The following is a 27179-nucleotide window of genomic DNA, read 5'->3' as shown; positions in this document are numbered from 1 at the left end:
GATGTCAACTCCAATACATATTCATGTCATCGTCACCAATCAACTGCATTACAGTTAAATATGACTTTGACTACCAACACAGATTTCTGTATGCTAGCTATCCAACCAGCTTATACGAATGGGTGTTAGCATTTAGCAGTCACTACTTCTAAACCTGAAAAGGGACTATTTCTAAAGGTTAAGCAGTGAAAACAGCCAGATATATCAGAAAGGGACTTTAGTAACCACATTGTGGGCCTGTTACAATACATCAGTCATGACAGATTTGATGAATATCCACATTGCTAGATCAGATTTGTTGAATGTGCGCCAATCCGGCATCTGTCTTCTATCCCCCACGGTCTGCATTCCCATTGACCTGTTTACCGCGTCTATAAAGTAATACTGAAATGATAAAGTAGCAACGGACTAAAACCGTGTTGATATGGAGAAAGAAACAATGCACTATAACGTTTCTCTGACATCACAATGTGGTAAAGTGCAAAAACAAATGTCCAATTCACACATGTAATGTGTGAAATAGGACAAATACAAGCACTTGCTTATATTTGTTCTATTTGAGTATTTCCCATACTAGAAGTGTGAATTGTAAATGTGTTTTTTCCCCATATCCCAACACCCTCAGAGAGTGGGGTCACAGCCAGGGTCAGCCATTGTCAACGGCAACCCTGGAGCAATTAGGGTTAAGCGAATTGCTCAAGGGCAATATATATATTTTTTGCTGGCTTGGAATTCGAATGAGCAACCTTTCGGTTACTGGCCCAACGCTCCTTTCCACTAGGCTACGGAACATAGTCAAAGTCACGAAGGTCGTATGTCATAAAAGTAACACAAGACGATGTGGAAGCTAATGCTAAATTAAGCAGCACAGCCAAAAAGGTCTCAGTCTGGTGTCCTGAGAGGGCTAGATAGGGTTGACGGTTGGTACCTAGCAACATCCCCCTCTGCAGAGTAAGTAAGGAGACCCAGGAAAGGATGGCAACAGACTGAGAACATATTCTCTGAAGATGCAACATAAAATATACAACTAGGCTAAACAATATTTCTTTGTCTGACTAGATTAAACACACACACACACACACACACACACACACACACAATTCTTGAGCGAAAGCAAGGATTACTTTTATTCTCTCTCGGGAGCCTATAGTTATGCTGAATAACCCAAATGCATTCCAGAAAGAGGATGATGATATGACATTCTTACCAGTGGTTTTGACAGGAGGCCTGTGTCCCAAATGGCACCCTATTCCCTATATTGTGCACTATGTAGGGATTAGGGTCCCATTTGGGACGTAGCTGAGGAGTGTCAGGGACACTGAGTGGGTCTAAATGTGCTGACTACATTCCTACATCCTGTCTCTCTTATTCGTCACATCACAGCTCATTATTACATAAGAAAAGTAATATTTTAATTGAACCCCCTGTCATAAGGCCTACATTAGACTGGCATAACAATGACATAACAGTTGCCAATCATGACTGTTGGTGTCAACTTAAGACAAGACTTATATTACACTGTCATGACACAAGCCATGAATTAGCTGAACCAGTTTGCTGACCTAACCTACATTGTTGTGTCACTATAAAGTCTGTTGTAATTTCTCAACTTCAACTGTTACGACTGCTCATGACTTAAGCTGCTGTATGTCATGTTATGTTATGTTTATATGCCTCATGACTTAAGCTGCTGTATGTCATGTTGTGTGTTTACATGCCTCTTGACTTAAGCTGCTGTATGTCATGTTGTGTGTTTATATGCCTCATGACTTAAGCTGCTGTATGTCATGTTGTGTGTTTATATGCCTCATGACTTAAGCTGCTGTATGTCATGTTGTGTGTTTACATGCCTCATGACTTAAGCTGCTGTATGTCATGTGTGTTTACATGCCTCATGACTTAAGCTGCTGTATGTCATGTTGTGTGTTTATATGCCTCATGACTTAAGCTGCTGTATGTCATGTTGTGTGTTTATATGCCTCATGACTTAAGCTGCTGTATGTCATGTTGTGTGTTTACATGCCTCATGACGGGGGACTCAAGTAAAAGTATAACCTGTAAAGCAATAAAACATGCAGCACAAACCGTCAGATAAGTGACAGGTGGTAGCGTAGTGGGAGGACCCTGAACCTCCCCTGTCTCTCAGGTCTATTAAACTAATACGTGGACAGAAACAGCCAACACACCACTCCCACTGAGACAGAAACAGTCCTCTACAGCCAACACACCACTCCCACTGAGACAGTAACAGTCCTCTACAGTCAACACACCACTCCCACTGAGACAGTAACAGTCCTCTACAGTCAACACACCACTCCCACTAAGACAGTAACAGCCCTCTACAGTCAACACACCACTCCCAATGAGAGAGAAACAGTCCTCTACAGCCAACACACCACTCCCACTGAGACAGTAACAGTCCTCTACAGCCAACACACCACTCCCACTGAGACAGTAACAGTCCTCTACAGCCAACACACCACTCCCACTGAGACAAAAACAGCAAATGATATCTTGCAATGAGGCCATTGCAGCCACCAGCTTCTATTTTCAGATGCATTAGGGAATCAGCAAGCTAACTAATAAATCATTGACATAATCAAGTCTCCATAATAAGGAGCATGATGACGACCCCATGGAGTCAAGGAATTACATCATCAAGGATGACTCTCCTGAAGTGTCAGATGATCTCATGCATAGCATTTAACTTCCTGTAAAGAGATCAGTTTACACTGGGGCTTGTTTATCTGGTGCATGCATCACCTGACTAGTATATGGCTGGACTGAAGCAACACAGCCTATACAGTGCACTCAGAAAGTATTCTATTTTGTTACTTTACTGCCTTATTCTAAAATGTATTAATTAATGTTTTTTTCTCATCAATCTACACACAATACCGCATAATGACAAAGCAAAGACATTTTTGCAAACGTATTAAAAATATTACATTTACACAAGTTCAGACCCCTTTATTCAGTACTTTGTTCAAGCACCTTTGGCAGCGATTACAGCCTTGAGTCTTCTTGGGTATGAACTACTAGCTTGTCACACCTGTATTTGGGGAGTTTCTCCCATTCTTCTCTGCAGATCCAGAGATCCTCTCAAGCTCTGCCAGGTTGGATGGGGAGCATTGCTGGGCCACTCAAAGACATTGAGACTTGTCCCGAATCCACTCCTGTGTTGTCTTGGCTGTGTGCTTAGGTCCTGAGTGCTCTGGACCAGGTTTTCATCAAGGATCTCTCTGTACTTTGCTCCATTCACATTTCCCTCCACCTGACTAGTCTCCTAGTCCCTGCCGCTGAAAAACATCCCCACAGTATGATGCTGCCACCACCGTGCTTCACCGTAGGGATGGTATTGGCCAGGTGATGAGCGGTGCCTGGTTTCCTCCAGATGTGACGTTTGGCATTCAGGCCAAAGAGTTCAATCTTAGTTTCATCAGAGCAGATCATCTGGTTTCTCATGGTCTGAGAGTCCTTTAGGTGCCTTTTGGCATATTCATTTACTGAGGAGTGGCTTCCGTCTGGCCACCCTACCATAAAGGCCTGTTTGGTGCAGTGCAACAGAAATGGTTGTTCTTCTGGAAGATTCTCCCATCTCCACACAGGAACTATCAGAGTGACCATCTGGTTCTTGGTCACCTCCCTGACCAAGGCCCTTCTCCCCTTATTGCTCAGTTTGGCCGGGCAGCCAGCTCTAGGAAGAGTCTTGGTGGTTCCAAACTTCTTCCATTTAAGAATGATGGAGGCCACTGTGTTCTTGGGGACCTTCAATGCTGCAGACATTTTTTGGTACCCTTCCCCCAGATCTGTGCCTCGACACAATCCTGTCTAGGAACTCTACGGAAATTTCCTTCAACCGGCTTGGTTCGTGCACTGACATGTACTGTCAACTGTGGGACCTTATATAGACAGATGTCCAATCAATTGAATATACCTCAAGTGGACTACAATCAAGTTGTAGAAACATCAAGGATGATCAATGGGAAACAGGGTGCACCTGAGCTCAATTTCAAGTCTCATAGCAAAGGGTCTGAATACTTACGTAAATAAGGCATTTATGTTTTGTATTTTTTATAAATTCGCCACAATTTGAAAAAAAACTTTTCGCTTTGTGATTATGGGGTATTGTGTGTAGGTTAATGAAGACCATTTTTATTTAACACATTTTAGAATAAGGCTGTAACGTAACGTGGAAAAGGTGAAGGGGTCTGAATACTTTCTGAATGCATCTATGTATTGATGCCATTTAACGAAGAATCTGACAAAACTTTAGCATATTTATTCGTATTCATTCAGTTTTTCTATAAAAACAATGCTTTTATATATATATATATATATATATATATATATATAAATGGAGTCCCTGGGAGTCCCATTGAAATCAAAGGAGCCCTGCTTTGAGTGCCGATATAGATACAAATGTATATGGTTCCCCATGGAAAATGTCCCATATTCATCCCTGGCGCAAAGCTTCACCACCATGGTGTTCAATAATTCAGCATGCATGTCTTTTTATAGCCCATGAATCCCGACCAGACTACATGTGCTGTTCATCAGGTAGCCTGAACAACTTCCGCCAATCTTGAACTTGACACATCGGAACTGTATGTAGCGTGACATGAATCTAGTCGACTTGTGTGTTCATCATCACGCGCAGATCATGGCTTTTGGTAAGCCTAGAAGCGAACGCTTTAAACCTAACACTGAATTAACGGTCATGTTTACTGTAGACAGGTGTTTACACGCGTGATTATGCGTTATCTATATGAAGTGACGGAAAGATAAACAACCTACCATAATTCTCCCCATCCATACTGATGCTGCTGTAGGCTTCAGTTTCTTGCGCTCCCTCTGCTGCAGCCGATATCTCCAATACGCCCGCCCACGCGTGTCCGGTTGTCAGTCTGCCTGGATGTATCCCTCCCTAAAATCCCCAACTGATTAGAAAGCGTGTTTTCATATTTATTCTATTCCTGCTGAAAGTGAATCGGTTGTAAATTATGTAGAGTAGCTAGGACTGCAGGCAGAGCTTTGAGAACGTCAATCCATCCAGAGAGAAACCGCACGATCATGGCCCCTCCTTTCAGAGATGATGTCACGCGCTATAACTTAATGTCAGATACTATGCCTTTACTCATTTACATGTTTACTATTGTGAAGAACTAGCACAATTGGCTCAGAAATAAATGTTTCGTTGCACCTGCATGATGCTGGTGCCACGCATTATTTAGTGAAATATATGAGATCCCATGTTAATATTCAGACTTTTATGACACTGTAAAATGACAGTCCATTGGGAAGTATTCAGACCACTTGACTTTTTCCACATTGTTGTTACAGCCTTATTCTAAAATTGATAAAATGTTTTCCCCCCCTAATCTACATACAATACCCCACAATGACAAAGCAACAACAAGAATTTAAACATTTTTGACTTATAAATAGGGGAGGAAAAAAAAGGAAATATCACATTTCAGTAAGTATTCAGACCCTTTACTCTGTACATATGCAGCGATTACAGCCTCGATTCTTCTTGGGTATGACGCTACAAGCTTGGCACACCTGTATTGTATTTTCTCGCATTCTTCTCTGCATATCCTCTCAAGCTGGGTCAGACTAGATGGGGAGCATTGCTGCACAGCTATTTTCAGCTCTTTCCAGAGATGTTCAATCAGGTTCAAATCCGGGCTCTGGTGGGCCACTCAAGGACATTGAGACTTGTCCTGAAGCCACTCCTGCATTGTCTTGGCTGTGTGCTTATGGTTGTTGTCCTGTTGGAAGATGAACCTTTGCCCCAGTCTGAGGTCCTGAGTGCTCTAGAGGTTTTCATCAATGATCTCTCTGTACTCCGTTCATCTTTCCCTCAATCCTGACTAGTCTCCCAGTTCCTGTCGCTGAAAAACATCCCCACAGCATGATGCTGCCACCACCATGCTTCACTGTATTAGCCAGGTGATGAGCGGTGCCTGGTTTCCTCCAGATGTGACACTTGGCATTCAGGCCAAAGAGTTCATAATTGGTTTCACCAGAGCAGAGATTCTGGTTTCTCATGGTCAGAGTCCTTTAGGTGCCTTTTGGCTAACGCCAAGCAAACTGTCATTTTCCTTTTACTGAGAAGTGGCTTCCGTCTGGCTACTCTACCACAACAGCCTGATTGATGGAGTGCTGCAGAGATTGGTGTCCTTCTGGAAGGATCTTCCAACTCCACAGAGGAACTCTATAAGTGACCATCGGCTTCTTCGCCACCTCCCTGACCAAGGCCCTTCTCCCCCGATAGGTAGTCTTGGTGGTTCCAAACTTCTTTCATTTAAGAAGGCCACTGTGTTTGAGACCTTCAATGTTGCAGAAATGTTTCGGTACCCTTCCCCAGATCTATGCCTCCACACAATCCTGTCTCGGAGCTCTATGGACAATTCCTTTGACCTCATGGCTTTGTTTTTGCTCTGACATGCACTGTCAACTGTAGGACCTTATATAGACAGGTGTGTGCCTTTCCAAATCCTGTCCAATCAATTGAATTTACCACAGGTGGACTCCAATCAAGTTGTAGAAACATCAAGGATGATCAATGGAAACAGGATGCACCAGAGTTTAATTTTAAGTCTCATAGCAAAGGGTCTTTCTTACCTTTTATGAAAATAAGTATTATGTTTTAAAAAAACAATTTTTTTATCAAAAATGTCTAAACCTGTGTGTAGATTGAAGGAAATTAATATAATCAATTTTAGAATAAGGCTGTAACGTAACAAAATGTGGAAAAAGTGAAGGGGTCTGAATACTTTCCACATGCGCTGTAGGAGCCATATAACAATTCAAATGCAGTCTGATATTCCATCCAGGCTGTTGATGGTTAGTAGAATATATCCAGATGTTCTACTAACAAAGAAGCAAGACCAGACCGCTATTCACAAAGTCACAACTTTATTGCACCTGTATAGCTAATTACATGATCCATTTTGGTAAGAGTCACTTTTCATTATGAAATGTCTCTCCTTGGTCTGAAAAGGCGGTGCAAAATATAGAACCATCAATGCAAACATGACGCAGACCAGTCACACCAGTATAATGGATCAGTCACACCAGTATAATGTCCTGGTGTCAGTTTCCTTGACATTCGAACATGTCCTAAAGCTCATTTCACAGTCAACATTAAACACATTCAATGGAACTGGTGATGACACCGCTCTCGTACTGTATGACACTACAGTAACAAGGTGTCATCGTATGAAACACGAACATATGAACATCCATCTGCAAGAAATTATTTAAAGTCTCACAATCCCCCACCAATCCAAATACAGATTTCATCTGTATTTTTTTTTATAACACATTAAAGATTTGTGAAAAGTTTCTTTAAATTATTTAACATTATCAATTAACTCTACTGTTTAAGCCGACATCTCTAGAATGAAAGTCAAATGGGTGGCTAGAACTACACTAGCCTCGTACGAATCATCCTGATCTCACAAGCTTGCATTCTGTTTCCGTGTAGCCGATCAGATCCGGATGGTTTGTAAAGGCTGAGTCTACGCAGGGATGACGGGGAAAGCATGGGAAACACCAGGCGGACTGTACAATCTTCTACACTGGCCAAACGCTTTTGTTTAATGACTATCATTTATAATCTATTTATCAAAATCAGTGCCCAGATAAAGTGGAAGATCCCATGTTTTCACCCCCCTCCCCCCAAATATACTGGTAGAAAACAGGATAAAAATGGTGGGGGTGTGTAATAAAATGTGGACTTGGCTAGAAGGTTGGTTGAACATGAGGGTTGTAAGGTTGGGGGATGGCTGGGTACATCAGGTTCCAGATGACCAGTTAGTTGGACTGTCTGTGGGTGATTTGCATAGAGAGAGTACAGATTGGGACAATGATCATGTACTAATAGCATATACATCAACTTCAAACTAACAGTGCCTGGGGCAACGTACGTAATCTAGCCTGGCCCCAGATGTCTGTGCTGTATTTCCAACATTTACAATGGCCATAGGTGTTGGCCAAACCACACAAACAGATCTGGGACCAGCCTACATGCAACTCTTTATCTGGGATAGAACACACAAAGAAAGAACTGTTTGAGGCCCAAAATTCATTCAGAAAACACATGATGCACAACAAAGCTGAAGTTCACTGGTGATGGAGCATTACTAAACAATGGTCACCAACACAGAGACCAAGGGACCTGGTGATGGAGCATTACTTAACAATGGTCACCAACACAGTTAGAGACCAGGGACCTGGTGATGGAGCATTACTAAACGATGGTCACCAACAGAGACCAGGGACCTGGTGATGGAGCATTACTAAATGATGGTCACCAACACAGTTAGAGACCAGGGACCTGGTGATGGAGCATTACTAAACAATGGTCACCAACACAGAGACCAGGGACCTGGTGATGGAGCATTACTAAACGATGGTCACCAACACAACGTTTAGTTAGAGACCAGGGACCTGGTGATGGAGCATTACTAAACGATGGTCACCAACACAACGTTTAGTTAGAGACCAGGGACCAAGGACTTGACATTTTGGGAATGACACGCAGAAGAGATGAGCAATTAGCTCCACTCATGACCTACTGTAGATGTCTAGGGTTGAAAAAAGTTCCCAATTCAACCCACCCACCCCAGAATCACTCATACCCTCTTTTGCAAAACAGAATGGGACTATTTACCAGAAAGGAGAGCAAATGGATTAGAAAGCAGATGAAACAATGATATGCCTAATCCATTAAAAGGTGGATTATGTGGTGTTACAAACAGGCAAAGCCTTGACGTTATCGTTACAGTCCCCGACTTGACCTGGGGGTAGAGACATCCGCCTATGAACTTTGCAATTAGCTGATGTTGGGGCAATTCATATTCCAGCATCACTTGGTGTTAATCGACCATGACATTTTCTATTCTGACACATCTACCAAATTACATCATCTTCAGAACCGTCAAATTCACCCAGGAAAGGAAACAAAAACAAATCTGTTAGGGACGCAGTACTGAATATTCTGATGTAGGAAACTTCAAATACCACCATCACGCATACAATAATCAATTAGATTAAAGATGGAGGCCTGTTGTCTGCGTGGAACAGGCGTGTGACTGTTTCCCCTCCAAATTCATAACAATTCATAAAATAACAGTAGAATCAGAATATGTAAATGTGTCAGCAGCAGCCACAGTGGGTCAGTTTTATCAAGTCATGTAGAACATACCAAGAAGGCATTGTGGCAAAGAAATCACACAGAATAAGAAACCATAAAACCATCAATCATTCCCAAACTAAAAGAAAGGATGGGAATAAAGCATATCAGTTATGATGGCTTCACCATCTGTGGTCCTGTTCATGTTTGGGATCTTTTAAAGGTGACTTGGTGATTGTGCTGATGGTGATCAGCGCGAGATGGTCACCACATGTCTTCACATACAGAATAGGCCATATGAGTCAGGAGAACAGTGTTCACCTCTATTGGCCAACTGTCCTGCAGATCGCCCAGTCAGCAGTCAGCACAGCGGTTGTAACCAGTGGTGTAGTAGAGGATAAACGCACAGAAATGTCATTTACGCATGTTTTTGTATTTTGCCCAAGAGTTTACCCACCATTTGTGGGAAAATGCATTGAACGTATAGGGAGGGAGTGTTGCTTTACTCAGCAAGAACGGCAATCAACGTTTACCAACCAACCAACCATTTTTTTTTTATTTTTTACACTAAATCTCTGGTTGCAACATTTTAGAATGTTCAGAGAAATAGATTGTGTAGAACACAATGATTTTCTATAGGAAATAATTTCAGCTCTATACATTACATTACTATAATTCAAAGTTCTGCACGTTTCGCCCACCTGAACACAACCCAAGTGTCTCCCTCATAGGTTTCAATACATTTAGCTGATGGGTAAGGGTTATCTAGCATACATTATACAAAATCTCTCACCTCAGCCTTTCACACAGATAAATGCTATATGGTGCATGCCACATCCTTTGATACCGGCTAGAAAACCCCAGAACCGTCTCCTAGAGTAGCCCAACCATGTAAATATGAGAATTCCTGACATGACTTGTTCTGAATTCCTAACATAACATCGTGTCATGTTATTACCACAGATGGAAGCTCATCACAGTACGGTAAATCCATCATATTCATGAGCAGCTTGAGCACCATTGACTGAACAATATTTTCATATCCATCTGAGACAACGGTGTAGAAGCAATGGTCAACTCATTGTTGCTGAACCCTGGTTGACAGTGGTAACATCACAGCCCATGTTGGTCAGCTCACCAGACTCGGTCATCATAGGAAGACTTGCGGTAAGTTCTATAGTGAAGAGACCAGCACAGATCAAAGATGTGTTGTTCTGTTAACTGGCCATGGTCTCTCGTATTGCAATCAGGGTATGAACCACCAAGCAATTAAAAAAATAGTCACGTTGTTACAGTGGTGTCACGTGTCGTCACTCCAGTTCGGTTGTACTGTATGTGGCCAAACATCCATTCTGGAAGGCTCTCAGTGACTGTATCCAAACATCCATTCTGGTTGGCTCTCAGTGACTGTATCCAAACATCCATTCTGGTTGGCTCTCAGTGACTGTATCCAAACATCCATTCTGGTTGGCTCTCAGTGACTGTATCCAAACATCCATTCTGGTTGGCTCTCAGTGACTGTATCCAAACATCCATTCTGGTTGGCTCTCAGTGACTGTATCCAAACATCCATTCTGTTTGGCTCTCAGTGACGGTATCCAAACATCCATTCTGGTCGGCTCTCAGTGACTGTATCCAAACATCCATTCTGGTTGGCTCTCAGTGACGGTATCCAAAGCCGGTCTTCTTGGCGCCGGGTGTGACCGACCACATGCTCCGCCGGTCCTGGATCTTCTGGAAGATATTGCCGCTCCTCCTCTTCTCTCGCTTGTACTTTTTCATTTTCTTCACCTGTTCATACACACATAAGAAATGTTCAGACCAGAGGTAACAGAGGTAAAGCGTGCCGGAACCAGTTAACGGTGCAGGCAAGGTTCTAGGAATAGTTCAGCCAGAAGGAGCTCTTCACACATGCTTTAGATGCAGAGCTAACTGGTGCATTCAGTTTCCACAAGGGACTAGAGGAAGGCCAGAAGATTCAGGATGTTGCTAAATATCCGGGATAAAAATTTAAAACAGAATCCTAGGTAAGTCAAAAACAAGATACAACTAAAGTATCCCTTTAACATAATGTCTTCTGTTGAAACAATCACTATGTGAAAACAGCTTTCCACGGGCTTGTGTGTCTGTGGGTGCCCTCTCACCTTTCCACTGTCAAAGTCCTCATCCCACTCGTCAATCACCATGTCGGTTCTGGCATCGCGGGTGTCGTCAATGGCATCCCTACTGATGGCAGATGCCTCTCCCTCCCAGCTGAGGACTGGACACACCCACCCCACTCAGTCATTACAGCGCTACGCACAACAGCGGTATGAGCCGCTACTGCCATTAGTCTCCCAGAGAGACTTAGCTAGCTACATAAATAACTTAGCTACAACTTTTTATTACAATTTCTTGACTCCACTGGAGGTAAAGTACAACCTTGAGAATGTCTTATGTTCTAGATCTCACCTTGGGTTCCATAGGCTTTGTCCAAAGAGTTCTTCAGGAGCTCCTCAACAACTCCACCACTCCTCTTGCCATCCCAGACCATGGGGGCTGGGTGGGGGACATCCCCAGGACCACCCTCTACAGCTTCTGCAGCGGGGGCCTTGGAGAGCTTGTAGCCATCCTTAACCTGGCTGTCCCACACGATCACTCCAGCTATGGTGGGGGGAAGGAGTAGAGTGAGGTGAAACATTCACAACCAGGGACAACGAAATCCAGAAATAAAGTAGCTAGTAAAGATAATGGACCTGTAGTTGTATATAATCTTTGAGAACTAACAAGCACCAAAATAAAAAAGTGACAGTCAGGAAGAAATTAAAATTCCCAAAACAATTATTTTAGCAGCATTGTGTATTATGCTTGAGCAAAAGAACAGCAGTAACCATGACAACATACATGAAACTTCTTTAAAACGAAAACAATTTCTCAGCTCTATGGAAAAATATGTAGAATTGCAGGAAACCGGCGGAATGTTTTTTTCCAGCTACAAAGCCAGGAGGGCAGGGCCGACCGCGCTCATTGACACGCCACCTGCCACGCCCACCACCTGCCACGCCCACCACCTGCCACGCCCACCACCTGCCACGCCCACCACCTGCCCCTTTTTTAATCCAGAAAAACATTTGCAGATGCAACAAAAAGAGCCAAAATAAAACAACAATTTGAGCCCTGGGAAATGGACAACTGTTAACATTATTTACATAATGCAAAACAAGGATAGAGCCTAATCAAGAGATATTGCCCACAGCCTAATCAAGAGATATTGCCCACAGCCTAATCAAGAGATATTGCCCACAGCCTAATCAAGAGATATTGCCGACAGGAGTTCAAGTCCTGAAACCATATTCGAGTATGAGTTTAAAAAAAGTTTAGCCAAATAGGTTATGGTAAAAATGGGTAAGACTGGACTGTTGGCTTCAGTCAATGCAGCAGTGTGTGGTGTGTGGGTCTACCGGTGCTCTCCACGGTGCCCTTCTTGGGAAGGGCCTCCGCTGCTTCCGTGTCGCTCCTCTGGTCGCCGGAGCAACAACGTCTGCTTTCCTCCCACTGTTTCACCTCTTCTTTTAGCCTGTGCTTCTTTAACTTCTTTGGGGCGGTAGAATCCCCAGCGCCGTTTTCAACAACCGTGTCCTTCGTCCCAGAACTGCTGCACAAAAAAATAGAGATTTATATTTTTAACGTGTCAATGTGCAAAGAAACTAAACATTTGGTTGTATTTTCTCCTATATCTCCCATGTAAGATTCCATATTAGTCGGGGTAGGTTTGACCCAGTGATACATGCTTTATGTTGCTTCCAATACATTTAGCTAATATCTTGGCATCACAGCCTTAAGTTAAATATATACAGTACCAGTCAAAAGTTTGGACACCTACTCACTCCATGGATTCTCTTTATTTCTACATCGTAAAATAGTGAATACATTAAAACTATGAAATAACAAACATGGAATCATGTAGTAACCCCTCCCCCCCAAAAAAGTGTTCAATCTTTTTTGGGCAGGGATTTAACATTGCATACTCTTGGCATTCTCTCAACCAGCTTTATGAGGTAGTCCCCTGGAATGTATTTCAATTAACAGGGGTGCCTGGTTAAAAGTTACATTTGTGGAATATCTTTCATCGATGACCGCCACAGGAATGGAAGACCCAGAGTTACCTCTGCTGCAGAGGATAAGTTCATTAGTCACCAGCCTCAGAAATTGCAGCCCAAATAAATGCTTCAGAGTTCAAGTAAGAGACACATCTCAACATCATCTGTTCAGAGGAGACCGTGAATCAGGTCTTCATGGTCGAATTGCTGCAAAGAAACCACTACTAAAGGACACCAATAATAAGAAGAGACTTACTTAGGCCAAGAAACACAGCAATGGATGGCTAATTTGTAGAACCACAAATATATTTAGATTTGTTAAAAAAAAAAAAACATTGGGTTACTATATGATTCCATATGTGTTATTTCATAGTTTTGATGTCTTCACTATTATTCTACAATGTAAAGAAAAACCCTTGAATGAGTAGGTGTGTCCAAACTTTTGACTGGTACTGTATGTTTTATTTACTTTGATGCGTTGGACCTTTTAACTGACATGTTTACTGCTGTAGGTCTAAAGCTACATGACCAAACAGACAAATAATAGTACTCTAATGCATCTACGTTTTCTAGCTAGAATATCACCATAACATTTCAGTGACCTTTCTGAAACAGAACGTGTTAATGTTGCTTCCTCCGGTCCCTCCTCCAATCTCCTTTTCTTCTTCCTCCTCCTCCTCTTCATCATCGTCACAGTGTCCATACTCTGCTCTCCTTGATTCGCATCACACTGGAGAACCACTGGAACCAACTGGAGCTTACTCTTAGGCTGGGGATGGGGCAGCTTTGGTTGTTCCAGGGCTCTTTGGTCAGGGGGGCTGAGTCTCCATGATCCCCCCTGACACCAGTCCTCCTCTTGGGCCGGCGGTGAAGCCTCCAGATGAGACTGAACTCTTGCCCTGTGGTTCTCGGCTGCATCTCCATCCTCTTCCTCCCTCTTCCTCTTCTTTCTCCTTTTCCTCCTCTTCCGCTCACTGGCCGGTTCGATCAGTTCAGGCTCAGCGGGGATGTCTGGGATGACATAGGCCAGTGCTGGCTCTCGCTCTCCGCCTTCCATCTCAGAGTGACGCCGTTTCTTATTTTTCTTCTTTAAGGAGGTGGCGGAACTGCTTGGGCCAGGCTCTGACAGACTGGGGGTCTCGGTAGGTTTAGGGATCTTTGGAAGGTGGGGCTGAAGCCCATTGGTTTTTGGAGAGAGGGTGGAGTTTGATTTCTGGGGACTCTGATGCTTAGATGGGATGCCTGAGTGGACATGGTGGGCTGCAGTTGGAGATTGCAGTTTGGGTGAATGGAATGGACCAACCCTGAGAGGGGAACGAGAAGAAAATGTTCAAGAACAAAATAGGAGAAATTCAAACCATCTAGAAAAATATTGAACACAACGTAGTCTTGTGTTAGTTCAAAAGTTCACCAATGGGACAGTAAACCAGTGAGAACTGGGTGATGTTCAGTAGAGCATACCGTAACAAACTGCTTTGAAAGGGAAACAGAATGCAGTGTTTCTAAATTGGACAAATTCAGATAGTACCACCCTGTTTTACTCGGGTTCAAATAGTTCTCCTGTTTTGTGCCTAACTGGACACAATGCTGTGAACGGTCTGTTGAGGGGGGGCGTGGTGCGGTTCGTACCTGTGACTGTGAGTGGGTGAGGTGAAGGTGAGGTTAAGTTGAGCAGGATGCGTGCGGTCACTGGACGGATGACGTGGCAGGTGGGGGTGTTGAGCCTCAGTGCTGCTCGGACTCCGGCTGCGACTGGCCTGCAGTTATCGACAAAAATAAAAACTTGGTGGTCTAAAAGAAAATTGCCATGAACGTGACAAAAAAGGAGGGATGATCAAATAAGGAGGAAGGAATCATTGTAAAGACGGATGGAAGAACAAATGAACAAGGGAGAGAGAGAAAAACAGGAGAGGATGGTATGGCAGAGAAGAGTTAGAAATGGTTAGAAGAAAATAATTGGAACTGAAACAACAAGACAAACATTGTAAAAAGAGGCGACTACTAATACAGGGCCGTCTAACCCTTCCTGGAGAGATACTGTCCTGTACGCTCTCACTCCAGGTTTTCAATTCAACCCCAGTTGTTAATAACCTGACTCAGCTTATCAACAAGCTGATTATTAGAATCAGGTGTGCTAGATTAGGGTTGAGTGAAATACTGTCCTGTAGGTTCTCTCCAAGAACAAGGTTGGAGAGACCTGTACTGGAGTATGTGGTTGGTTAGACAAGAGAATAAGAACACAGACGGTGTACTGGTCTTGCATAGGGCTGGGCGGTATACCATATTCACACCGGTATTGATGCACGGAGCAGTTTGAGTTTTTACTTTACCTTCTATAACCATGTCTGGTTTGTTAAAAATGTGGTACTCAACTCCAGCACGTAAACTGTCCGTTTTTATAGTTTACTCCTTTTGCTACTTGAGCTTAATACTAAAAATGGTGCCGGAAGAGATGGCTGCCATTTTACGGGCTTCAAACCAATTTGCGTTATTTTTTTACTTATTTTGTACATAATGTTTTTGCCACCAGAATGGCCCGAAAAGAGCTTCTGGATAACAGAACAGTGATTAGTCACCTCGTACTGGACAAAGCTTTCTTTCTTTAACTAGGCGGACGCGAAGGATTTACTTCAGACACCCAACAAGGCCCAAATCCATGTCATTCGCATCAAGAAGAGACAGCGATATAGGGGTCATAGGTCGGGGTGCCTTGAATCCGACGAGTGGGTAACCCGCCTCTACCATCAGTCCTATTTTCCAACGTGCACGCATTGGATAATAAACAGGATTAATTCCGATCAAGACTATCCTACCAACGGGAGATTCAACTGTAATATCTTATGTTTCACTGAGTTGTGGATGAACAACGAAATGGTAACAAATCAAATTGTATTAGTCACATGCGCCGAATACAACCTTACATAGAGCTGACTGGGTGTTCCGTGCATCGGCAAGATAGAACAGCTGCCTCCGTTAAGACAAGTGGTGGACGTCTGTGTCTATTTGGCAATAACAGCTGGTGCATTGAATCTAATATTAATGAAGACTCAATGTTTTGCTCGACTGAGGTGGAGTATCTCATGATAAACTGTAGACCACACTATCTACCAAGAGAGTTCACCTATATTTTTCATTGCTGTCTATTTACCACCACAAACAGATGCTGGCACTAAGACCGCACTCAACAAACTGTATAAGGCCATAAGCAAACAAGAAAATCCTCATCCAGAGGCGGTACTCCTAGTGGCCGGGGACTTTAATGTAGGGAAACTTAAATCCGATTTACCGCATTTTCTACCAGCATGTTATATGTGCAACCAGAGAAAAACTATATAGACTTACAGGCCACCTCTACTCCACACACAGACACACATACAAAGCTCTTCCTCGCCCTCCATTTGGCAAATCTGACCAAAACTCTATCCTCCCGATTCCTGCTTACAAGCAAAAACTAAAGCAGGAAGTACATGTGACTCGCTCAATACGGAAGTTGTCAGATGAAGCAGATGCTAAACTACAGGACTTTTTTGCTAGCAGACTGGAATATGTTCCGGGATTCTTTCCATGGCATTGGAAAACACCTCATCAGTCCCCTGCATCATCAATAAGTGCATCGATGATGTCATCCCCACAGTGACCGTACATAAATACCCCAACCAGAAGCCATGGATTACAGGCAACACCGCACTGAGCTAAAGGGTAGAGCTGCTGCTTTCAAGAAGCGACTCTAACCCGGAATCTTATAAGAAATACTGCTATGCCCTCCAACGAACCATCAAACAGGCAACGAAAGCATCAATACCGGACTAAGATTGAATCCAACTACACCGGCTCCGAGACTCATTGGATTTGGCAGGGCTTGCAAACTATTATGGACTGCAAAGGGAAGCACAGCCACGAGCTGCCCAGTGACACAAGCCTACCAAACATGCAACACTGACGCATGCATGATCACGCTCGCCACAGTCGATGTGAGTAAGACCTTTAAGCAGGTCAACATTCACAAGGCCAGACGGATTACCAGGACGTGTACTCCGAGTATGTGCTAACCAACAGGCAAGTAGTTTCACTGACATGTTCAACCTGTCCATGACCGAGTCTGCAATACCTGCATGTTTCAAGCAGACCACCATAGTCCCTGTGCCCAAGAACACCAAGGTAACTTGCCTAAATGACAACCGATTCATAGCACTCACATCTGTAGCCATGAAGTGATTTGAAAGGCTGGTAACGGCTCACATCAACACCATTATCCCAGAAATCCTAGACCCACTACAATTTGCATACCGCCCCAACAGAGCCAGAGATAACGCAATCTATTGCATTCCACACTGCCCTTTCGCACCTGGACAAAAGGAACACCTACGTGAGGATGCTATTCATTGACTACAACACCATAGTGCCCTAAAAGCTCATCACTAAGCTAAGGACCCTGGGAATAGTCACTTTACCTCTACCTACATATTACCTTTATTACCTCAACTAACCCCCCCCCCCCCCAAATTGACATTATACGGTACCCCCTGTATATAGCCTCGTTAGTCATTTTATTGTTGCTCTTTAATTATTTGTTTTTTCTATTATTTTCTTTTTTTCATGTTTATTAATTACTTCAGTTTATTTAGTAGATACTTAAAAAAAATCTTAACTGCATTGTTGGTTAAGGGCTTGTAAGTAAACATTTCCCTGTACTATTCAGCGCATGTGACAAAATATGATTTGAACCCCCCCCCTCGATGCTCAGACTGATGCATGCAGCCAACCACACCAAGCCCTGTCTCATCACTCAAGGACAGCAGTTGCTCGACCACAGAGGCACAAGAACTTCCTTGCTGTTCACTCTGCATGGTCAGATGGATACAATGTTGGTGACATACTGCTGTCCACAAGCGTTCTATACACTATTCGTTTGTGTATCTTACTATCTGCTAGTTTGTCTTTTCTTAGCAAGGTGTTGCTAAAATAATTTGTTAGCCGCTAATGCTAAATCACTAGTTAATACATTTAGCAAACGAAGCTAGCTAATACTGACTAGTGCCAGTGCTGGTGAATGCCTAGATAAGATACCATTGCACAAACATGCTTATCAGAGAGGAATTGGCAAAGCATGAATATGTTAGCTAGCTAGCTACATGAAGCTAGCTAGCTAACATATTCATGCTTTGCCTATTCCTCTCTGATAAGCATGTTTGTGCAATGGTATCTTATCTAGGCATTCACCAGTAAGAAAAAATGTAATGTAACATCTAATTAGGGTCACCTGGAAACACTGACCAACACTGGTTCCTACCCTGTAAATAATTCCTCCCTGGTTTATTCATTCATTGTCGTGTCAAAACAACGTATTCACGGTGCTGCCCACTATATTCCAACTACTTTAATTCCAACAGTTCAACAATTAACTAGGTCTATATTATTTGCCCATATCATTCTGCATGGCACAGTGTGTAGTTGGATTGAATAAATGGAGAAATTGAGATGACTTCTAATTTGTGTTGCTACTCTAGGGTCATGAACTACTCAAAGCATATTTAGATCTATTATTTAAAAACGATTATTCATAAAATACTGTAAAATGTATGATCTTTTATTCATATCGCCCAGCCCTCGTCTGACAGTAGACTAGTTGGTTGGTTTGATAGGAGAATAGGAACACCGTGTACTAGCTTTACAGTAGACTACAATAGATCCAATTGTCATACAATCAATTTGATAGGATAATAACAAAAACACCTTATTTTTAAGTGTTAGGGATAGAGGTGAAGGGAAGGAAGGCAGCAGGCAACAAAGACACTACATGCTTCCAAGGCAAAGCCCAGGGAAAGTAGCTGTATTGCTGATAAGACTATAAATAGGGCCATGTGTTTTGGTTGACCATGTCACATGACCTGGATGTTGACCTTTATTTTAAGCATTTTCCAGAACTTAGAATTAGACCAAAAATGTAGACAATTGTCTGAGGATGGTGCTGGACCATCTGACATAAAAAGAAACGGATACAGTTTGATGAAACAGCGTAAAAAAATAAATAAAATAAATTTAAAAGTTGAACTACGTGACATGATTAACCAAAAGACAGGGCCCTAACTATAAAGACTACTAAACTATGATTTGGCCTATTATCCAGTGTCGCGCCATCTGTGTGAGCCAGTGCTTACTTGCACCAGAGCTTTAAAAACAGACGCAACATACTGTTACACCTGCGACAAAGACCCACCATCAATCGGAGACTGGCAAATTTATCCACAAGACGTTTACAAATCAGAGACAGTGTCTTCGTTTTAAAATCGGACACAAACCTCTCTCGCAGTAGTCAGTACTGGCTTGCCCAGACAGCGCTGTAGTGGCTAACATGCTGACCAGACTGGACGTGTCTCACGTGTGAGCGTTGCATATATGTACACATGCATTCAATCATTGCACCCACACTGCTCGCGAGCGTCTGTGTAGCCAGGCGCTAAAATAGAAATTGGTTCTAATTGTGACGCTCAACGCGCTTCAAGTCCTGCCTCTACCATCTCCTCACTGGTTTTTAGGAGCATATACCCACATGGGTGACTGAAAGATTAACTGAGGTCCACACTCCAGTTGGTTGTGGTAATGCAGCTTAAAGTTGGTTACCAACCGCAATATAAAGTCCAAAGAAGAAAAAGAAGCCTGAAGGAAGGAAAGATGACTAGAAATGTATTTGGTCTACCGTTTTATCGGTGGATTATTGTTGGAGTAGAGGACCTTGTGCATTTCAGGTAAAATAACAACCCAATATTTATATCCCAGGACAAATTAGCTAGCAATAGCAAGATAGATAAATTGTCATAAATGTTTAATGCTTTTCGAACAGTCCCCAAATTAATATAATTGGTTTAGAGTTTGTTTAGCTATTTCAACCTGAGTGTCCTGATCGCATCAGGTGTCGGTGTATAAAATCAACTTGCGCGCGTGCAGTCTGGTCAGCAAGTAAGCGGCTACTGAGCCATTCACGGTGCCTCTAGTCTCACCTTCTTGGCCGACAGGGCCAATTTCTTGGCGGGTGGGGGAGACGTGGTGCCGGTGGGTGAAGATGTGATGTTGTTGAGGGCCAGGGGTTTTAGCTTGACTGTCTTCTGCTCCTCCGTGCCCACGCGCTCCACACTCTTGGCAGGGGAGGCCATGCCGTTCGAGACATTCCTAGGGGGGGTGGACGTCCCACCAACCGGCGCACTTTTGGTACCCATGGAATCCTGGACGACAATAGCAAGCATTTGGTTCTGATGAATAACGTGACCAGAAACCAATGACACACAAACTGACCATCTTATGGTAAATCCAGTATAACGTTAACATGACTGGGCTAAAGAATAAATGGGATATATTACATTCTGAGTGAGGGAAGCGCATGTAAATAAGACAACGTGTATGTTTGAGATATGCACATTTTCATCCTGTATGTGACCGCAATTATATAAGGGTACATTTGGGCAGTTATAGTAGACAAACTGCCCATCCAATAAAATTCATAATATATTAGAACTAGTGCTGTACCTTTGAGTCGGAGGTGTCTGCCGAGGAGGAGTCTGACAGGGACTTGAGTGAGGTAGATGCGGCCAGGCCTCTGGCCCCTTGGTTCCCGTGCCTCCGGTCTCCGCCGTCCGACCTGCCGGCCACACCGTTGGAGGGGGCGGGGGTGCTGCTGCGCGCCTGGGGCTGCTGAGGAGGACAGGGCTTCTTCAGCTTCTTGAAGGGCTCCTCGATCAGCATGGGTCCACTGGGTATCCTGGTGGGTGCGTGGGAGGAGGACGACGTCCCGTTGGACATCTTGTTGGGCTGCTGGGAGATGTTGGCGCCATTCCTAGACACAGGTATGCCCAGGCCGCCCTCTACGGACTGAATCTTACGCAGCTGGAAAGGGTCCAGTTTCTGCAGTGAAAGAGACATGTTTCAGTGACCAAGCCTTGAGACAACACCCCATACAAGACATCCAGGAGGCAATACAAAGTCCCCAGGTTCAGAACAAAGAGGTAGAGCCAGCTTCATCTCATCAGCCATCAAATCACATTTTATTTGTCACATACACCAAACAAAACAGACCAACCTTAGTGAAATGCTTATTTACCATGCTTACATCAAGCTACTGAACAGTGGTATAATGTATATTACATCCTATCAGCCAACAGGCTACTGAACAGTGGTATAATGTATATTATTAACTGGGTGGTACAAGCCCTGAATGCTGATTGGCTGACAGCTGTGGTATATCGGACAGTATACCACAGGTATAACAAAACTTGTATTTTTTTCCTGCTCTAATTACATTGGTAACCAGTATATAATAGCAATAAGGCACCTCGGGTTTGTGGTATATGGTGAATATACCACGGCTAAGGGCTGTGTCCCGGCACTCCACGATGCGTCGTGCATCAGAACAGCCCTTAGCCGTGGTATATTAGCCATATACCACACGCCCCCAAGCCTTAACACTTAATTATAGTGTAAGGCCAGCTTCATCTCATCCGCCATCAGGCTACGGAACAGTGGTATATTACCTTGTGTAAGGACAGTATAGTTAGTGTGTCCTTATTTGAACCGTTCTGTATTGTATTGATTTCCATGCAAATGGACAATAAAAGTATCACATCGAAGGCAGCAAGTCTATTCATACCGTATTGCTTTCAAACATTCTGATGACGGACCGTTCTGCCAGCCTGTCCCATACCTTGGTGACCTGCGGAGAGGACAGGGGTCTGTTGAGGTTGGTCTTCCTGAAGTGCTCTGACGTCGCTACGTTCTTCCCCATTCCCTGCTTGGTGATCTGGCCATCCACGTTCTTCTTGGTCTCTGGGATCCTAATGGGCAAAGAGCAGATATGGTCAATGTGTATGGTTCCTAGCTACTACTGCAATCAGTCGCTAGTAACCATCAGACCAGCAATAGATACTTGATCTAGCTTGTCGTGTAGAACGGAACCAATGGAATAGTTTTAACAGTTGGTAGATCATGGCGCTTGCAACACCAGGGTTGTTGGTTCGATTCCCACGGGGGACCAACTACAGTAAGTTGCTCTAGATAAGAGCGTCTGCTAAATGACTCAAATGTCATGTAAAACATAACAGAGTAAACTCTTAAGATAAACACTTCCAGGGCTCACTTGAAAAAGGTCTCAATGTAAAAGGCATTTGAACTGGTCAGACATGTGTATTGGACCCGGGTCTGGTAACTATATAAGGTCTCAATGTAAAAGGCATTTGAACTTGTCAGACATCTGTATTGGACCCGGGTCTGGTAACTATATAAGGTCTCAATGTAAAAGGCATTTGAACTTGTCAGACATCTGTATTGGACCCGGGGCTGGTAACTATATAAGGTCTCAATGTAAAAGGCATTTGAACTTGTCAGACATCTGTATTGGACCCGGGTCTGGTAACTATATTGTTAACGTCTTACCTCAGGTAGAATAGAACGTAGGCTTGCTGATTCAGGACTACTTTGATGTTACTGGAATGGACCATCGAGTCATTCATCTGGTACCATTGCCCGTTGCTGGCCTGTGAAGACAACAGAAATCTGAATGGGCTTTTCTAAATAAAGTGAAGGGACATGCCACAGTAGAGACTAAACACAGATTAACAGGACAAACAAACATACCGTTCTGATAGATTTTCACTGTCACTGTTCTAAACGTAAATTATCTTTCAGACTTCCAAACAAAATCCATCTCAAATGTTCCGTCTCAGGCCGACCATCAATGTCCTTACCTTGACATAGCAGTAGTAGTGGCCAGCATGACAGCTGTACCCAGAATGCACCAGGACAGCATAGAGGCCATACATGACCGGGTCCCCTGTGCTCTGAGACATGTAGGGGCGGATGTTCAGGAACTCTGGGTAGCCAACGTCCTAACAAAAACACAGGCGAGATAAGCATCAGGGGCATGTTCAGTAGGGAGCAAATTTTATTTTATTTTTTAAAATGGGGAGGAACTTCCTGAATGTTTCAAAAAAATATATATAATAATTGCAAAGTGTTTTGCAATGGTGCCCTACGGACTACGACCCAGTTAGGGTGAGAACTGTTGCACTGAAACAGCATTTTTAAACAGAGTAATGACTATTTTTGCGAGAGGTTTACCTTGGTGATTTTTCCTCCACTGAAGTTGGCAAACCTCTTGAGAGACAGGGTCAGAACATTGGATGTTCGGTGGACTGTGAATCGCTTTGTTGCCGGAACTTTCTTCTTACACCTGATAAAGTGTAAGTGTGTTGTTTATAAAACGTCTATAACACTAATGTGGGCCTTGTGTACGTCTACAATATCAGTGTGTTAGAAGTTACATCATCATTACTCAGAACTTACTTGGCACACATGTAGGCGTTCTCTCCACTCAACACGTCGGGCTTGACAAAGAGCTCCAGGGCTCGGACGATATTTGCTGCTTGCTGAAAAGGACAGACGGAAGACCACTCAACACAGGCATGAAACCAAATAGGAATTCAGCTGATGACTTTGGGACAGCAAACACACATCAATTAACTCTTTATTCTGGCCGAGGGATAAATCAATAGGACCACCTATCTGACAAGAATTTATAAGTACCATTCTTCCTAGGTTTCTGCCTAGGGAGTTTTTCCTAGCCAATGTGCTTCTACATCTGCATTGCTTGCTCTTTGGGGTTTTAGGCTGGGTATCTGGATAAATGTGATTGATTGATTAGATCTGTGCTTGTGAAGTATTCAAGGACAGGAGGAAGATACTTTTAAAGTAAGCAAGAGACTTACTCGAATCTCCACAGCAATGTCCAAGTAAGGGTCGTAAGTGTCTGACACACTTTTGCAAATGGAACACTTAACTGAAAGAGAAAAATATAGAATTAATCCACTAAGGCAATTTGTCAATATGCCTTAAAAAGTAGTTTATCGACGTAGCAGGGTTGGGATCAATTCATTTTGAATTCCAGTCAGATCAGAAAGTACAAATTACAGTTCCAAGAGTTCCTGAATTGAAATGGAATTGACCAACTGTGCAATACAGTAGACTGAAAGCTGTACCTCGCGACCTGAGGTAACCGCCAAATATCTGGTGGACCAATGTGGTGGCCTGTGTCGTCCGGTCTAACCTACGACCCAGAGAGAGAAATATATTAAAAAAAGACAAAGAATCATCCAAAAATGACAGATTGAGGCTTTCTGAACACCCACATTCAATTCAATCCACATTTCATTGAGGTATAATTAATGTCCTTCACTCGATGACTTGACAAACTTACTTGGGGTAGCTGTTCAGACAGGCTTTCTGCATGGCATCGATGGTGTAGCGTAAGAATTCATGGGCGTCTTCCTGGCTACCGAACCGAAAGTGCCTGGCAATTTCTGCAAGAGCAAAAAAGAAACACCTTGTTAGATTAATACCAAAAGCCTCAACTCCATCCCTTATGGCTTAATGGGAAACTATCTAGAGCACACAATACCAGCATGCCCAACCCAACCTTCTTCCTGTGTTTTTGTCTCCGATGTTGGTTGGACGTTGTTTGTAACTAATGGGCTGTGCGGTGAAAATACATTACTGTCCTCAGTGGGGGAAATGACCCGTCCATTATCAGCAGGCCTACAGCATGAGACCACTCTGAGGCATTAAGCCATTCAAATGGGTATCATAATTTTAAATGGAGGGAGAAACAAGAGACCTAAACACACTCCACAACCTGCTAGTCTCCTCTTAAAGGAAAGGTTCATCCATTTTAAATGGAGGGAGAAACAGAGACCTAAACACACTCCACTACCTGCTAGTCTCCTCTTAAAAGGGAAGGTTCATCCATTTTGAATGTTCTATTGTTTTCGTGCATCTCTGAGTGATGTTCTATCAATTCCCCTGGTAATTTCATGTGTATCTGCGTTATTGGAATGTAAGCAGGCAGAAATCCAGCCTGTATGATGTAGCACTGTGATGAAGTAGCTCTCACTACACTAGAAATTATTAGGAATAGGACTTCAAGATGATCAAACATGTCAGATTTCAATACTGGCCAATGTCGTAACTCAAGAGGATGTCTTCTCTGGAATGAGCCATTAATCATATTTTTGTGATATTCCTACCTGGAGAAATGTGTCATTTCATGTAGGATCTAGCGCACGTCATAAGTCTTCCTCTTTAGTCCAGAGTGCATGGTGCCGGCGTCAGAGATATTATACAAAAGGAGATAGGAATCCAACGAAAGACGGAATAAATAAATATATATGTATATCTATAACCTCACCCAGCAGACATGTTCACGATGTCATGCTGCGTCACGTGGTTGCTAAGCTAATCGTCACGCAATCCCTTCTCAAAGTCAGTGTAAATGTCAAGAAACGTGCCTTTTTTCCTCCAAACTACATAACGCCATGATTCAAAAGCTATACAATATTACAAATAGCAAGTTAATCTTACGTCTAGGAAAAGATTTGCAATGTAGTTCTTGTTGACACATTTGTGCTAATGTTGGGTTGCGCCCTATAGACTCCCCTTCACTCCTTGGAGAGCGCAGCTTGTCCCAGAATAGCCCAGAATGCACCGTGCTTGACATGCTTCAGCAACATTTCCCATCTCCTTAAAAGTATATACGTCGTTGCAAATGTCAGACTCCACTCTGAGGCACATTGATGTGCAGGTTGAACATGGTGAGATTGTCGACGCCTAAATGGATAATGGAGTTTAAGGCGATTTTACAGCTAACTAGCTACGTGACATGCTGATATTGTCGTTGGTATTATTGTTTGCTACGTTTGTTTGCTAGCTGGCTAGCCCATAGAGAGAATTGCGGATTTTGTATTCAACTGCAATAGATATCCAAAAGGACTTTCCATGTTGCTATCAACCTTCTTATAACGCCAAAATGAAACATTTGTTCAAAGAATTGTTCTCAGTGTTATTTAACACTGTATATTAAAGGAATGAGTGTTTTTTCCTTTAACAGGAGGGAGAACCAGTCTACAGTCTCCTCTTAACAGATAGAGGGGGAAGGAGACACCACAAACAAGAGTGAAAAGGAGGAAATGGTGGGTGTGAGGAGAGCAAGAGGCTGACTGGTGAGAGGGAGCGAAAGAGGCGAGGGAGAGAACGTCTGAAATCTTATAGCCAGGAGACAGAGGAAGCTAAAGGAAAATCAACCATCTCAGCAGAGCAGACTGTTGATAAATTGTAAGCATTTGTGGGTTTGTGCTAATGCTGCTACCCTGCTACTCCTAGCCTGCAGTCACAAGGAGACAGAGAGGGCATCATAGAGAGAGAGCACCGGATGGGGGGAGAGGGTATTGCAGCAATTGGGAAGGAAAAATTCAGGATGTAAGAAGACTCGGACAGTACCAAGAGAAGAGAAAGGTGATCCCTGGGGACAACGCCTCTCTGACACAGGCCCATCGCAGGGCTGTTCAATGTCGCTCCAAGTGGGCCAAAACACTTCTAGTTTTCATCCTCTCCTAATATGGGAGGAATTCAGAAATGGTACACAAGGTAGGAACAAAACCCATAGTGTTTTTGCCTTCCAGGAGCGGAATAGCCCTTCACTAGAGGACTCTACTACTGAACACACCATAAGGTATCCACAGTAAGGTGCCGGAAGAACACACTCCAAGTCTCCGCAAACTTAAACCAATAAAGAAGATCAGTCATTTCCTGTGCCAAACTTAAGATTATATTACTGACATTAGCAGTGATCCGAGCATTTGTGGCTTCAGATCAGGCTGAACTCACGATCCCTTCCCCCTCTATATAACAGTGTGGTGGTTGTACCATCCCTCCCTCTCTCTATATAACAGTGTGGTGGTTGTACCATCCCTCCCCTCTCTCTCTATATAACAGTGTGGTGGTTGTACCATCCCTCCCCTCTCTCTACATAACAGTGTGGTGGTTGTACCATCCCTCCTCCCCTCTCTCTATATAACAGTGTGGTGGTTGTACCATCCCTCCCCTCTATATATAACAGTGTGGTGGTTGTACCATCCCTC

General features: G+C 43.3%; 2 protein-coding genes across 9 annotated transcripts in view; both read right to left on the bottom strand.

The window, feature by feature from the left end:
- The window catches only part of LOC110487087 (cytohesin-1), a 128092-nt gene extending 123168 nt beyond the window's left edge, over window positions 1-4924 (bottom strand). Inside the window, exon 1 of the mRNA XM_036941848.1 lies at window positions 4798-4924. Coding sequence (XP_036797743.1) covers window positions 4798-4816 — 19 coding nt within the window. The 5' untranslated portion in view covers window positions 4817-4924. The remainder of the gene's footprint in view (window positions 1-4797) is intronic.
- A 1983-nt stretch (window positions 4925-6907) lies between these two features.
- The window catches only part of LOC110485308 (ubiquitin carboxyl-terminal hydrolase 36), a 35733-nt gene continuing 15461 nt past the window's right edge, over window positions 6908-27179 (bottom strand). The window contains exons 5-21 of one of the 8 annotated variants that reach the window (XR_005035632.1): window positions 24464-24566; window positions 24246-24313; window positions 23976-24046; window positions 23554-23636; window positions 23329-23440; window positions 22956-23096; window positions 22645-22745; window positions 21863-22046; window positions 20746-21120; window positions 20223-20444; window positions 14854-14981; window positions 13827-14528; window positions 12586-12779; window positions 11597-11788; window positions 11290-11405; window positions 8461-10936; window positions 6908-8292 (exon numbers count right to left, since the gene is read on the bottom strand). Coding sequence is in view for 6 of the 8 variants with exons in the window: in XM_036941844.1 (XP_036797739.1) it covers window positions 10805-10936; window positions 11290-11405; window positions 11597-11788; window positions 12586-12779; window positions 13827-14528; window positions 14854-14981; window positions 20223-20444; window positions 20746-21120; window positions 21863-22046; window positions 22645-22745; window positions 22956-23096; window positions 23329-23440; window positions 23554-23636; window positions 23976-24046; window positions 24246-24313; window positions 24464-24566; window positions 25624-25663 (2964 nt within the window). In the remaining 2 variants the exon portion in view is untranslated. Of the gene's footprint in view, window positions 10937-11289; window positions 11406-11596; window positions 11789-12585; window positions 12780-13826; window positions 14529-14853; window positions 14982-20222; window positions 20445-20745; window positions 21121-21862; window positions 22047-22644; window positions 22746-22955; window positions 23097-23328; window positions 23441-23553; window positions 23637-23975; window positions 24047-24245; window positions 24314-24463; window positions 24567-25289; window positions 25428-25623; window positions 25729-27179 lie in introns of those variants that run through there. The other 7 variants (XR_005035631.1, XM_036941841.1, XM_036941844.1 and 4 more) reach the window with 7 other exon arrangements.

The sequence above is a fragment of the Oncorhynchus mykiss genome, chromosome 13, assembly GCF_013265735.2.
Source record: "Oncorhynchus mykiss isolate Arlee chromosome 13, USDA_OmykA_1.1, whole genome shotgun sequence".
Lineage (NCBI taxonomy): Eukaryota > Metazoa > Chordata > Actinopteri > Salmoniformes > Salmonidae > Oncorhynchus > Oncorhynchus mykiss.
The sequence above is the reverse complement of the archived record's forward strand: the minus strand, read 5'-3'. Positions and strand labels throughout refer to the sequence as shown.